Source organism: Cyprinodon variegatus, unplaced genomic scaffold (assembly GCF_000732505.1).
Source record: "Cyprinodon variegatus isolate N-32 unplaced genomic scaffold, C_variegatus-1.0 Scaffold1723, whole genome shotgun sequence".
Classification (NCBI taxonomy): Eukaryota; Metazoa; Chordata; class Actinopteri; order Cyprinodontiformes; family Cyprinodontidae; genus Cyprinodon; species Cyprinodon variegatus.
Genome location: NW_015152176.1, coordinates 77,448 through 90,049, shown reverse-complemented (window position 1 = coordinate 90,049; position 12,602 = coordinate 77,448). Strand labels below are relative to the sequence as shown.

At 43.5% G+C, this 12,602-nt stretch overlaps 1 protein-coding gene across 1 annotated transcript in view; it reads left to right on the top strand.

Annotated features, from left to right (window-relative positions):
• pms1 (PMS1 homolog 1, mismatch repair system component) overlaps positions 1-2,671 on the top strand; it is a 12,829-nt gene extending 10,158 nt beyond the window's left edge. Inside the window, exons 10-11 of the mRNA XM_015404394.1 lie at positions 725-885; positions 962-2,671. Of these exons, the coding sequence (XP_015259880.1) occupies positions 725-885; positions 962-1,162 (362 nt within the window). The 3' untranslated portion in view covers positions 1,163-2,671. The remainder of the gene's footprint in view (positions 1-724; positions 886-961) is intronic.
• Positions 2,672-12,602: the final 9,931 nt, after the last annotated feature.

The following is a 12,602-nucleotide window of genomic DNA, read 5'->3' as shown; positions in this document are numbered from 1 at the left end:
ATTTGGGCAAAGATGGCCGCTCCCAGACTCAGTGATCACAATGAAAATTAATTAACACTAAATTCATCAAATCATCAGGAACATGTTAGTTGTAGGTCTAACTAATGATCCGCTGATTATTCCTTAATGATGGACTGTTCCTTTAATGAGCAGCAGCTAGAATTCGCTGAATTAACTCATCCTAATAACAGCATTTATACAGGAATGAATAACTCTAATTTAATGCTTTTAATTTTTCGGTTCCTTTTGTTTCAATGCAGAAAAGATCTATAAATCAGGAAAAATGTCTTAAATTAAATGCATTTAACCTTTAATTTGAATAATATTTTTATCTTTAAAATCAGACAGTTAGATAATATTTATTTTAAAAGGAGAAAGCATTATTTTCTTATTTTAAATGATCTTATTCCGACTGTCGGTTTGTATTTTTTGCAGCGTTCTGCTCGGAGCAGTTTTCCTCCTGAGGGTTTTCCTCTCTTCAGGTTATTAAATCAGAAAGAGAATTGCTGATGATTTACTGTATTTCCTCATAAGAAGTGAGGCCATCATTCTTCCAGCCTACTAGACAGCTTCCTTCCAGTCTGCTGGGGCTTCTATTAGTCATTTAACACTCCATTTGGCCCCGGCTCGGCCGTAAAGCTCTCTGTTTATTTATTATTCTTTCCTGGAGATCGCAGCGGCGTCTGGAGCGTATTAATCCCTGTTCTCTGCTTGCTTTGGCCAGGCCTCCCGTCAGCGGAGAAACATCTGGAAGTGGCGGCCATGGCCGACTGCGTGCCTTTTCTCGGCGTGGAGGACCTCAGGGAGGTTCTGAGCGCCGTTCTTCACAGGAAGGCTTCCAGACCGCAGGACTGCCGTCCGCTCAAAGTCACAAACTACCTAAAAGTAACCCAGACGCCATCTTTGTTCTGCGTTGTATTCCTGCGTTTCCGAAACAGACGGCGGTTGTTTCCCTCCGCAGGCCGAGGCGGTCCGGCTGGCCCGTCAGCTGCCTTCGAGTTTACGCCGCGGTGACGTGGAGGAGCTGGTCGGACGGATGGAGCGGCGGCTGGGCGGAACCGAACGGACCTGCATCCACGGGCGGCGGTTCTTCCATCACCTGGTCGACGTTCCGTCTACAGACGAGGAGGCGGAGGCTCTGCTCAGACCTCTGGAACTCTGATGTCACACCTTACAGAAGCTCCTCCCTCTCCTCAGGTCGCCGCCGCATGGCGATGAACCCGCCTCTCGCTCAGTTAGTGAGAAACTAGAGGCTGGACTTTGACTAGGCCGTTCCAGCACCCTGGTTAGTGAGTCTGCACACCTCGACTGAAAGGCAGGTTTTATAAATAAAAAGATTAAAAACATTTTTCCACTTAAAATTTTTAATTGGAAACATTAAAACGACCCGTTAGCTTTATAGCAACCTTCTCAGAGCGGGTCATGATGCTGCCACCACCGTGTTTCAGCTTGATGGATCTAAAGTCCAGCTTTGGGTTCCTCATTGCTGCAGACGGATCCTTCAGACGTGGAGAACATCAGCGATAGTTTTCACTTCCAGACCAGTTTATGATCAAATAATGAGGGAAAATCAAGCATGGCAGCTGAATCTGATTCACGACTAACCGGACGGCGTCAGAAGATGCTTTGAGCAACTGTCTAAGGGGCGTGTGTTTGTTTTTAGGGGTGTGTAAACTTTAGGATCGTCCACCTGATCCTAAGCGTCCAGCAGCAGCTGCTCTCTCAGGTATTTCTGATGTTTTCCCGCCTTGCCGTCATGTTTAAGGTCTCCCTTTAAACCAGGCTGTATGTAGAACTGTTAGCGTCCAACGCTCGGCTTCCATCTTTAAATGTCTGATTTTGTCTGAATAATCAGGGACGAGTTTAAGGCAGGATTGACAGGCTGTTTGCTAAACTCCCTGCTGGACCAATGAACGGCAATAAAAGCACCCGGTCGGGGGCCCGGGGCCCAGATGGCCAGCTGCTGAACGCTGCCTGTCTGCACCTCTGCTGTGATTTATCCTCTCCGCCTGCGCCGCGCTTGCTTTTCCCATTACAGAGGAGGAACGGCCAAAGCTGACAGCCACATGTGGGGATGCGAGACGTGATTAACGGCCGCGTTCGGCCGCTGCTGGAGGCGACGCCGCGGCTCTGTTTACAGAACGCTCCGACATCCATGTTTGTTTGTGAGGAGGGGTCGGAGGGAGAGCCGGGGGACGCAGCTTCATCCTCAGAGGACGCGGCGATGACAGTGATGAAGAGCGGAGACGCGCTCCGAACACACAGGGGCGCGGAGGCGGATGTCAGCTACGTGTCAGAGAAGTTTGGACCGGTTCTGACTTCTGGGAAACAACACTTAGGGTCCAGTTTACAGCTGTGAGTGACGGCGGAGCAGCGAGCTGTTCTTTCCACATCTCGTCCTCAGCAGATAAATCCAGCCGCTGTCTGAACCCAGATGATGTAAAACACAACCGTCCGTCATCGCTTCTTCCACAGAGAGGAAAACTGTCACCATTTAAAGCCCATTTTCCCTGAAATCTCTTCCTCAGTCTCACCTTCAGCGCTTCGTCTGATGGAAGCTGATTCCAACGATAAACATCTGAATTATAAGAAACTCCATTTCTATCCATTTTCCTTTAAGTTGGTCAAATCATAAAACCTCTGATTTAAATGGACATAAAAGCAAAGAGCAAAAATGCTTTTGTTCTTTTGTTTTTTAACTACGGGGCGCGTTTGTAAAGTTAAGGAGTCAAAAATTAGGAGCATTATTTATGAAGTTTTTCACTTCATTCATTAATTTATAAAAATCTTACTTTCTTAAATATTTAGTGTTGAGCTAAATATTTATTCAACTTATTAATTTTTTAGTTTGTTAAATAAATATTTACTTTGGAAATGAAATATTTAGTTTGATAAATATTTAGCTCCAAACTAAATATTTTATTTAACAAATAAAAATTTATATTAATGAATTAATGAATTGGAAAAAAAGTGACCATCTTATTTTCTCTTAAAATGCACCATATATGCATAAATATTGCTCCTAATTTTTGACAGTTTAACGTTACAGACGGCGCCTCATATTTAGCGTCTCAGAATAAAAACACAGACTTTAGGAAATAGATCAGTTGAGGAGTGATGTCTGGTTTTAGATGCAGCTAAAGCATAAAATTCTAAACGCTGCGACTAAACCTGCAGCTTTTTAACACCCGTCGCATTACTGGGAGCTTCAGCTTGTTTCTACCTGCAGTCCATCACACAACGCATCCGCCCCCTAGGAAAATACATGTTTATGGACTCTGGGGGGAAGGAGGGGTACCCAGAGAGAACAAGAGTTTGCATGAGGAGTAAAGACTCGGTTCAAAGCCACGCCCCCCTTACTGCAGCAGCAGTTTAAAGCAAAGGAAGTGGCATCAAGGTCATTAAATAGTTCATGAAGATTAATAAATAAAATGCAAATATGAAATGATTAAAACAAGTTGGACTGTAAAGTTTAAAATCTGGATTTAAAGCTCTAGATTCAAATCTTTTTCCACATTTCTGGGGAGTTTATTGCAGATTAAAGGAACAGAAGAACTAAAAGCTGCTTCTCCACGTTTGGTTCTGGTTCTGCATATTAGAGCAGATCCAGAGGACCTGAGAGGACTTGGAGGTGGAGCCACCTCAGTCTGGAACGTTCAACCCTGGAAGCATCCGTGCTCGCCACAGGAACATGGCGACGACGCTGCACTGCTGCTGTACCTCAGTAGAAATGAATCCTCCCTTCTGGAAAAAAAAATCACTTCTTTAGAATCACTACATCGTTTTACATAATGCAGGTTTGGACAAACTATATCAGCTACAGTAGCAGCCGTTCAAAATGGCCGTTCCCAGTCAAACACCAGCCGAATGGAAGCCCACTTCCAGCCACTGGCCTCCTGGGCCTGCATGCTGTTTTTACTCTGACTCCAGCCTTTCACTGAGTTACAGGGTCTGACCAGGAGATGATGCTTCTCTTTAGATCTTAATGTCCACAAAACATGACAGAAAGAATATTTTAGTACAAAGATTGATGTTTAAAAAGGAATCTTAGGGCACCAGCCAAGGAAAGTTGGGAAAATGTGAACGGCTGCTACTGTAGGATGTGAATTCTATATTCAATCTGCTTTAGGTTCTTTTCTCATAATGAATGAAATCAATTATTTTCCTCTGCAGAGTTTAGTTATGAATGAAATGACATCAGAGACGTTTAGCTTCTGAATACTGATGGTTTCTGTGTTGGGCCTCCAGTCCTTGACATTAGTAGCCTTTTACGTGTTCAGTTAGCCCTGATATCGCCATCCTGAACCGTTATTCAACTTCTGACTTTCCAGATGAAGGTTTAAGCCGAATCTTTGCATCTAAAACCAGCTGAGGTGAAAGCGATGCCTCGTTTCACATTAACTAACATAAAACCTTCCAGAGTCCATCCTTTGCATCCAGCTTGGACATATCTGCTCATGTCTGGATTGCGTTGGGTCTGGTCTTTCCATAGGAGTTAAAAAACAATCCGCTGGACTTTGTTTCCAAGTTTGAAGACGTTTCTCTTTCCATCCAAATTACCAGTTTTAGTCCGTGAGGCAGACACCCTGTCTACTTTTAAGGCTAGGCTTAAAACTTTCCTTTTTGATAAAGCTTCTAGTTAGAGTGGCTCAGGTTATCCGGCTTACCGCACCGTGACGTCACTGCTGGAAGATAGCAGGAGGGAGGGGCTACTATATTTGGGCAAAGATGGCCGCTCCCAGACTCAGTGATCATGATGAAAGTCATTATTTTTATTCTTTTACTTATGCTAAATTCATTAATTCATTATCGCCGCAAACGTGTGAGTTTTAGGTGTAAATAATGATCCATTGATTATTCATCTCTGATTGGACTTTTCCTTTAACGACCACATCCGATCCGTCTAACCGCCGTGTCTAAAACCACACATCATCTCCAGCTGGAAGCCTGAACATGTCAACGAGTTCACTGAACTCCAGGGATGACGATCCTGCAGTGAACGTGTGATGCCATGGCGTCCGCATGGACCACAATCAGAGGAATGCTTCTGTCACCATGTTGAATATCGTCCATGAAGAAATCAGCTGTTTCTAACCAGAGGATGGTGATAATACACAAAACTGACACAGATTTATTTCTTCTTCTCCCCAAAGATGATGCAAAATCTTGTTCGGTTCATCTAGTTTCATATGTCTAAACAGAAGCAGGTGGTCTGAGTACTCGGTACTCCGTACGGCCGCTTCTTCCAGCAGATCCAAAAATAGAGCTGGAGAGGCGTTAAATATAGCTCGTGATTTTATTTCAAATTTGATGAGTCTGTTAAAGTCTATGGTTACTTCTGGGCTATAAGATCGCTGTATAAGTGGCCCAGCTGCTAACGGTGACCTGTGGCTCTGCACATTAAGGTAGTAACAGGAGAACAGAAATCTGTCTGATGACGTTTGTGAAATGAAGATGAGACATTTTACATGCTTTCCAAAACTGCCCTCTTTCCTAATCTACCTCCTGGGGGAGAAATCATTAGCAAACGCCTCATTTCAACAGCAGAAAGTCAATGAAAAACAGGTGGTTTGGAAGACAGCTGGCAAAATGAACCAGCGCTGACCTTTTAAAGAACCTGGTCACACGGTAAAAAGATGATCATCACCTAATCCTGCCCAATTACTCTGATATGTTCCTTGGATGCCGAAGGCAGTGCAAACACGCTGCTTCTCACATTTATGAGCAGCACGTATCCAAGGGTGACGAGTCTCAGCCAATAGCTGAAGTGGGCTTGGAGAGCTGAGTCAGGAAAGAGGCAGGAGTCTTCGCTGGCATTCGCTTTATTCCCAGAAGCGCTTTGCAGAGTCTGGGTCCTGCAGCAATGCTGAAGCCATCTGGGAGTTCTCTCAGCACAGGCCACATAAACCTCAACATGTGCTGCGGTTTGACCTTTCACAGCACTAACTATAATATTATCATAAGCTGAGGGATCAGGTTGCACTGCTCCCTGCGGTGGGATTCAGTATCCATATGTAGTGATGATAAGCCAAAACCTTCCCTGGCTGCTTGTATCCCTGACATCCAAATGCGAACACATGACTCTCAACACTTACTATTCACCGCTTACAGACTGCTTCTGCTTCTGCTTTTGGATTAATTACTGGTTTCAGGTCAAACTTATTTTAAAACTAGACAAAGATATTTGTTGGAAACATAAATAGCAGCTTTGAAATGATTCCAGTTATTCAAACTAACTTGGTCTGTAGGGGCGAAGTCGACGCTTAAAGCCTCGGAGTGTTTTTAAACCGGAATCTTATGGTTGATGCGCATTTGCCGGGACGAAATGGTAAACAGGAAATGTTCAGATGCTCTTCCTGCTTGTAGTGGCGATTGTTTGTCAAACCAGACATCCAATAAAGTTCCAATAAGCCACTACAGGCACTAGGGTCACGTTTTCTTGACGCAGGCAAAAGGCAAAAGAAGTTGGAAGTCCAAACTTGTAGATGTTCAGTTGATTTATTTCCTATATTTTTTGCATCATTACAGAGTTCAAACATTCCTTGCTCTGTCACCTTGACTCTTGCGCTGGTAAAAACCCATAGGCCCCTAACCCAAATGCCTGCTGGTCCTTACCAGGCTCCGACAATAAAGAAAGTGGACCGCCCACTAAGGAACGAAAAAATGACAAAACAACAGAAAATAAATACACAAAATTCTACAAAGAACCTATAAATAAAGTCTGTAAATAATACAAAGAATATATAAGTTTAGGAATTAACACAATTCAAATGGATAAAGAATAAATAGCTCCAACACTGCTTTTAAAAGTCGATTTATTCCCACTGTTGCTTGCTTACAAAACACAAAATTATACCAACAGCCAGCTGTGGGTTGAGAGCGTTTCCCGGCCAAGCGGTCTAAACCGATTAGCCTTTCCGGTGAAACACACTTTCTTTTATAGAGTTTGTACGTATCGGCTCCACGTGGTCCTTAAGGGAACAGGGCATGGCTGTGGTGTAGTTTTACCTTCCAAAGCCAGGTCTGATCTCTGGTCGGCCAGTGGATTCAGGGAATAACTCACCTGACGACGTGAGGAACCTGAAAAAGAACCAAATCATTTCCAGATCCAAGTAAAATACAAGAACAGGTGAGAAACGATCCACACATGGAGAGAACATGGTACAGCGGCCAACCTAAGGGACTACTCCAGTCATAGAGGAGCCGACATGTAAACATCTTCAGGTGTCTTTGACTCGGAGACTAAAAAGCAAAACCACAACTGACCCAAAAAAGCCCATCTCACATTTACATGGAGACATCTTGAAATTCCCTCTGTTGATCGTATTTTTATAGAAAGAGAATGATCCCTGATCCAATCGTGCAAAGTTAGTCAAACTTCCTCCACAGTTATTTACAACACTTGTTGCCAATTATTGTGAATGGTTGAAGCAACCTGTTGTTGTCTCCAGGGGAACAGCCAGTTTGTAGGTTTAAGGTGTGGTTACGTTTTCATGGCAATGTTTGTGCCACTGGCACAGCCTTTTAGGGACCAACAAGATTACGTTGAACTAGACGACTTGATAAAATGTCAAAACAGACTCCTTTTATTTTCAAATAACCTCTCCACTGAAAGCCCTTTAGCAAAACTGGAAAACAAGGTTTACATAACGGATTGATGTCTTCAGGAAGCAGCATGGCTATAAATTAACACACCGTCAAGGATTTACCCAACGCTGTTGATGAAATTACAGCACAAATCTGTGAAGCATTTAATGCAGCTAGGGATAATATAACAACTGTCAAAAGTGGAGGGGGGCAGTTGGCACTAATTGGAGGAAAGGAATTATGAGCACTAGCTGGCACAGGGTGCCTCTCGCAGCTTAGAGCATGCCTATGCTCATTCCAAAGGTGCCACAAAGAGTCGTGGCCAGATCAAAATACCCTGGCTTTCAGTCAGAAATTAACCTCCAGAGGCTGTTTCAACTGGGGGGTTCGTGCTCCGCTGTTGTTAATGTCTGAAATGCACAACAGAAAAGAAATATCTGAAAAAAAAACGTTGGAGATTCTGCAAAAGCAAAGACCGTAAGCTCAGAAGTATCGGATCATTGCATAAAAGGCCTGAAAGCAGGTCTGGCAGGCAGCAGGTTACAAAATCTGAACTTGGAACATCTGCCAGATAATCCCATTCAGACGATCTTCAATGCCCCATGCAATGCCCCATACCTGTCTATGTCCCTTCGGAGACATAGACAGGTATGGGGGATTGCAATGCTATTGCAAAGCTATTTCTGACATTTTGAATTGAAAAAGCTTCTGTGATGGGAACCGAAACGTCGTCAAACTTGGAAACAAAGTCCAGCGGATTGTTGTTTAACTTTTTTGGGATGACTATGACCTGGATGACTGAGAGCTTCACCAGTACAGTGCCACAACAGCAGAAATTCCTTCTGCCCCCTCTAGTTCCACTGGATCCAATGGTAGAAACTAGTGGGGTTAAAACTGACAAGCTTCAGAGGAAAGCTTGTTGGAGGTGCAGACATCTGAGGAACCTTACCGGTATCGTATGGCCAACCCATCTGTAGCTTTTGTAGCCACAGAAGATAAGCCTGGGTGCGGGAGGTAGGAATTCAGAGGAGCTGTGGAGAAGAACTTTATAAGATCTTAAGGAATCTTATAAATCCATAGTGAAAAGGGAAGGCAGAGGCAGACCACCATTATTGAAGACATTTGAAAATTGATGGGGGGGGTGGGGGGGTAGAGCCAGGCCAATGGAAGCCTGTGGAAAGGAGGATGTCCCTCATTGAAGGGATTGAGGGTGTGGACTCAGAGGAAGGGGACTCTACCACACTGTCAGAGGTTGCTGGGGTAATAGATTCCCCGTTGTTGGACATCAGAATGTCTGTCCTGAGAGGTATAAACATTGTGTGGCTGATGCGTCTCTTCAGAGTTGCGAAGGACTGAAGCTCTGCAAGTAGACTTTGACTATGGAGATTGAACATGAGAAAGGGAAGTGAAGAGTGTGGCCCTACTAGGAAGAGGTCACATTGAGCTTTCAGCTGTAGAGGAAGCTAACAGAACATACAAAGACAGGTGTTTTTCAGAAAAACTAAGTAAAACTGCAGATATAAGCCTGTGTTTTGTTTGCCATCACCTTAATGACTGGGAATTAGCAGCTAGTTGTTAAAGAGCCAAAGAAAGAATTGTCTCCCCATTCTGGGGATGGGTTGTTTTTGGTACCTTGCTTTTGCATGTTATGCGGCTCTGTTCACGTCTTCTGTTATTAATCTTCAGCAATGGGGTTGTGATTCAAGACACTGTTAATGGTTTTCTTTTCTTAAACTCTGGTGATTAGTCGTACCACCTACAGACAATGAGAAGCCATCATTTTGAACATTCCATGAGTTCAATGGTTATTTTAATTTGGTCACTATGCCAGAGTCACTTTAAACCTTTAGGTTTATCCCTTTTTCAGCACCTTTAGTGCATCAGTACTGCCTGTCCACCCTCCAACATGTCCTCATCCTCTTCCTCCTAGAAACAAACACCATTATCCCTCCAGCCAGCAAACCATGACCCTTTCTTCTCAGCTTCCATTGCAGATGATCAAACGATTTCATTCATTAACCCCTCCTCAGTGTCTCACCTGAACCTGGAGGAAGCATGAACTTTTTACCATTTGCACTGTCTTCACTGGTCCCCGGTGGTTTGTGCACAACTTCCTGTTTTTCTAAGCTAGCTGTCCTTCACCTGGGCACCTGAACAAGACGTGTGCAGTGCCTTGAATTAGACTGGACCTTTATCAGGTTTTCTTTTAAAATCCTTATTGTTGTATTTAAATAAAAAGTCAAATGCTAATTTAAATTTCTTCTCAGTATTTAAGGAAGAAATGAGTCATCAAATTTATACCAGTGAGGAGTTTCAGTCTGTAAAAATGTTAATTTCTTGAAGAGAACTTTGAAAAAAAGATTCATGCTACATAGTTCAGTTTTCTGTCACTTTTGCACAACAGGAATCTGGTCCAATAACGGGGTCTCCAGCTGCCTTGGAAAACTCCCTTACCCCCTAACATCCTTCTTCCCGTTCTCTCGCTCGAACTTCCTCACCTGTCAGAGGTGGAATGTTGCTGGCGGATACGGTCCTCCAGGGTCCAACTCCTGACAGATGTAACGACGCTCAGCGAAAATGTTTACCAGCAGCTGCTGTCTGCTCCAAACAACAACTTGCTGCAGTTCAGGAGTCCGTAAGGTGCACCAGGCTGGGCCGTCACCGCACCGGGCCAGCTCTGACTCACAGGCTGCAAACGTAGTGGTACCAAGCGAATGTTATCATGGCGAACCATTAATCAGGAATTAGTCATTTTCCTCAAACCATGTAGCGGTTAGATGCATTAAAATAACCCTTGATAATAGAAACAAACAAACATACTTTGGATCATAGGAATTATTCATAACACTGGAAAATTTAGGGTCACCTTGGCTGAAATCTGATAGAGAACCTATGAACCTGTGAATTTAAAGATTAAGGTGATGGCAAAGAGACCTTCCTACCTCAATAGTAGGAGAATAATTAGCTTTTAGTGTCATTACGGTACTTTTAGGCTTATAATAACAATTGAACTTTATTGATCTCACATTGGAGAAATGTGCATTTAACTCATCCCCTTGGGGAGCACTGTGGGGTAAGGGTCTTGCTCAGGGACCATGAGTGTCAGTCTGTGGGAGTGGGGCTCGAACTAAAAACCTTAGGATTCCAAGCTGTCTGAACTAACCACTACGCCGCCACTCCCTCCACCAACACAAATAAATAAATAAATGAATATATATAAATAAAACTCTCTTAAACTCTTATCTTCTGTCTGACCTCCTTATCTGCGCCACTTTGAAGGAAACTGTTTTTCTTTTAAAATTTTGCTTCAGTTCTTTGAGTTTCACAGGTTTTTCTTAGGGTCCTACCTTGACTCGGACTTTGACTAGGTCATAATTTTTTTAAAGTTCTGTTTGTAGAATGGCTGCTGTGTTTAGGGGGTTCAGTGTTCTGTTAGTGACCCGGTTTAGACCTACGTTCAGCTGAGGGGCAGATGGACTCACATCTGACTCTACAAGTCACTGGCAAACAGAGAAGCTTGTAGTGAACAGCTCCAAACCATCACTCCTCCACCATTATGCTTTGTTTCTTCTGTTTGTGCTATGCTGTTTTGTCTGGTTTCCTCCTGGTTTAGTTCTGTCCATCATGGTCCAAAATCTCTGTCTAGAGGACGTCATCTTTCATCCAGATGCAGCTTTGCTAACCTTGGTCCTCCTGAGAGGAGACGTTCTCCTTCCTGGAGATTCTGAGGAAGAGTTTCTGGTCATTTCTCTGAGCTTCACGCTCTGACCTTTGGCTAAATCTATTGAGACGTTCACTCCTGAAGGTTGGCAGCTCCCTGAAATGTTCTCTGCTCGGGGATAATCTTCTCCCTGAAGGACTTCAGATGGTTTGGACCTGGTAGCCCTTTCCAGGTCTTAGGTAGTACCTGCCCTTTTGTCAGAACGCCTCCTTCAGAGACGCTTCAGAGAGAAAAGATGTCGCCAAGGAGAGGAGCCTCCTTTGTTAAAGGGTCAGAACTATCCGGAATCCGATGGACTCCTTTCCTGGTCTGATCCTGGATCCTTTCTTCCCCAGAGCGAAGCGGACCTCTGCTTTACAGCCTGGACCCACAGAGAATGGTTTTATCGGATATGGACCAGAAAGCCCTTCACCACAGCTGCAGAAAAGCAATAAACCAAAGACCTCTTCAGAACCGGCCGGTCTGCATCTGGACAGAAAAACTGCAGATAAAAGCCCCCAGTGGAGGACTTTATACAAGCCTCCATTAAAAAAACAAACATCCAGTGATCTCCAATGGAGGATTTTACAGGGCGCTGTCGCCACAAACGGGTTTTTATCGATTATTAATCAGAGTGTTTTAAACGAGGGTCCTTTCTGCAGTTTGTCTGATTATGTGTTCCGTCTTTTTATGGAACGCACAAAACTAAAGACGATTTTTAATTAGTGTTTTTAGTCTTTTTGGGACGGTTTTTACAAACACTCTTTGGATAGGAGGAGTTTACCAGAATAGAAAAAAACAAGCCAAAGGCCAGACTTTTAAATGTTTTAATCAGTGAAGCAAAGATGGCCGTTTACCTGTCCCGCAGAGAAAGACCTCACCTTGATGCCAGGGCTCTGTGGAGGTTAAAGCCACAATAAGGCTGGAGTTTCACTTCCACAGAACATGGAGGATTTTATTCAGCTGTGGGGTTTCAACTACCTTTAATGTTCTGTGTCAGATGGACAACTGCAGTTTAATTATGTACGGAAATCATATTTAAATCTCAAATCATTCTGGCTTAAACATGTATATAAATTTACTCTTTATCAGACGATATTGTCCCAAAATTTAGACAATGTCTTTTAAAAAAAAAAAAATCCTGTCTTAAAATCTGTGTTTTTTCCGTTATCTTCTGCAGGCCAGTTAGTTCTACGTCAGCCTGAACACCTAAATTCATCCAATCATATATCAACGGTCATCTGTCAATCAAATGTTTTCAATCATAGCATCTTGATTTGTATGTCGGCCCTCATGGACCAACCGGGTCAGAATC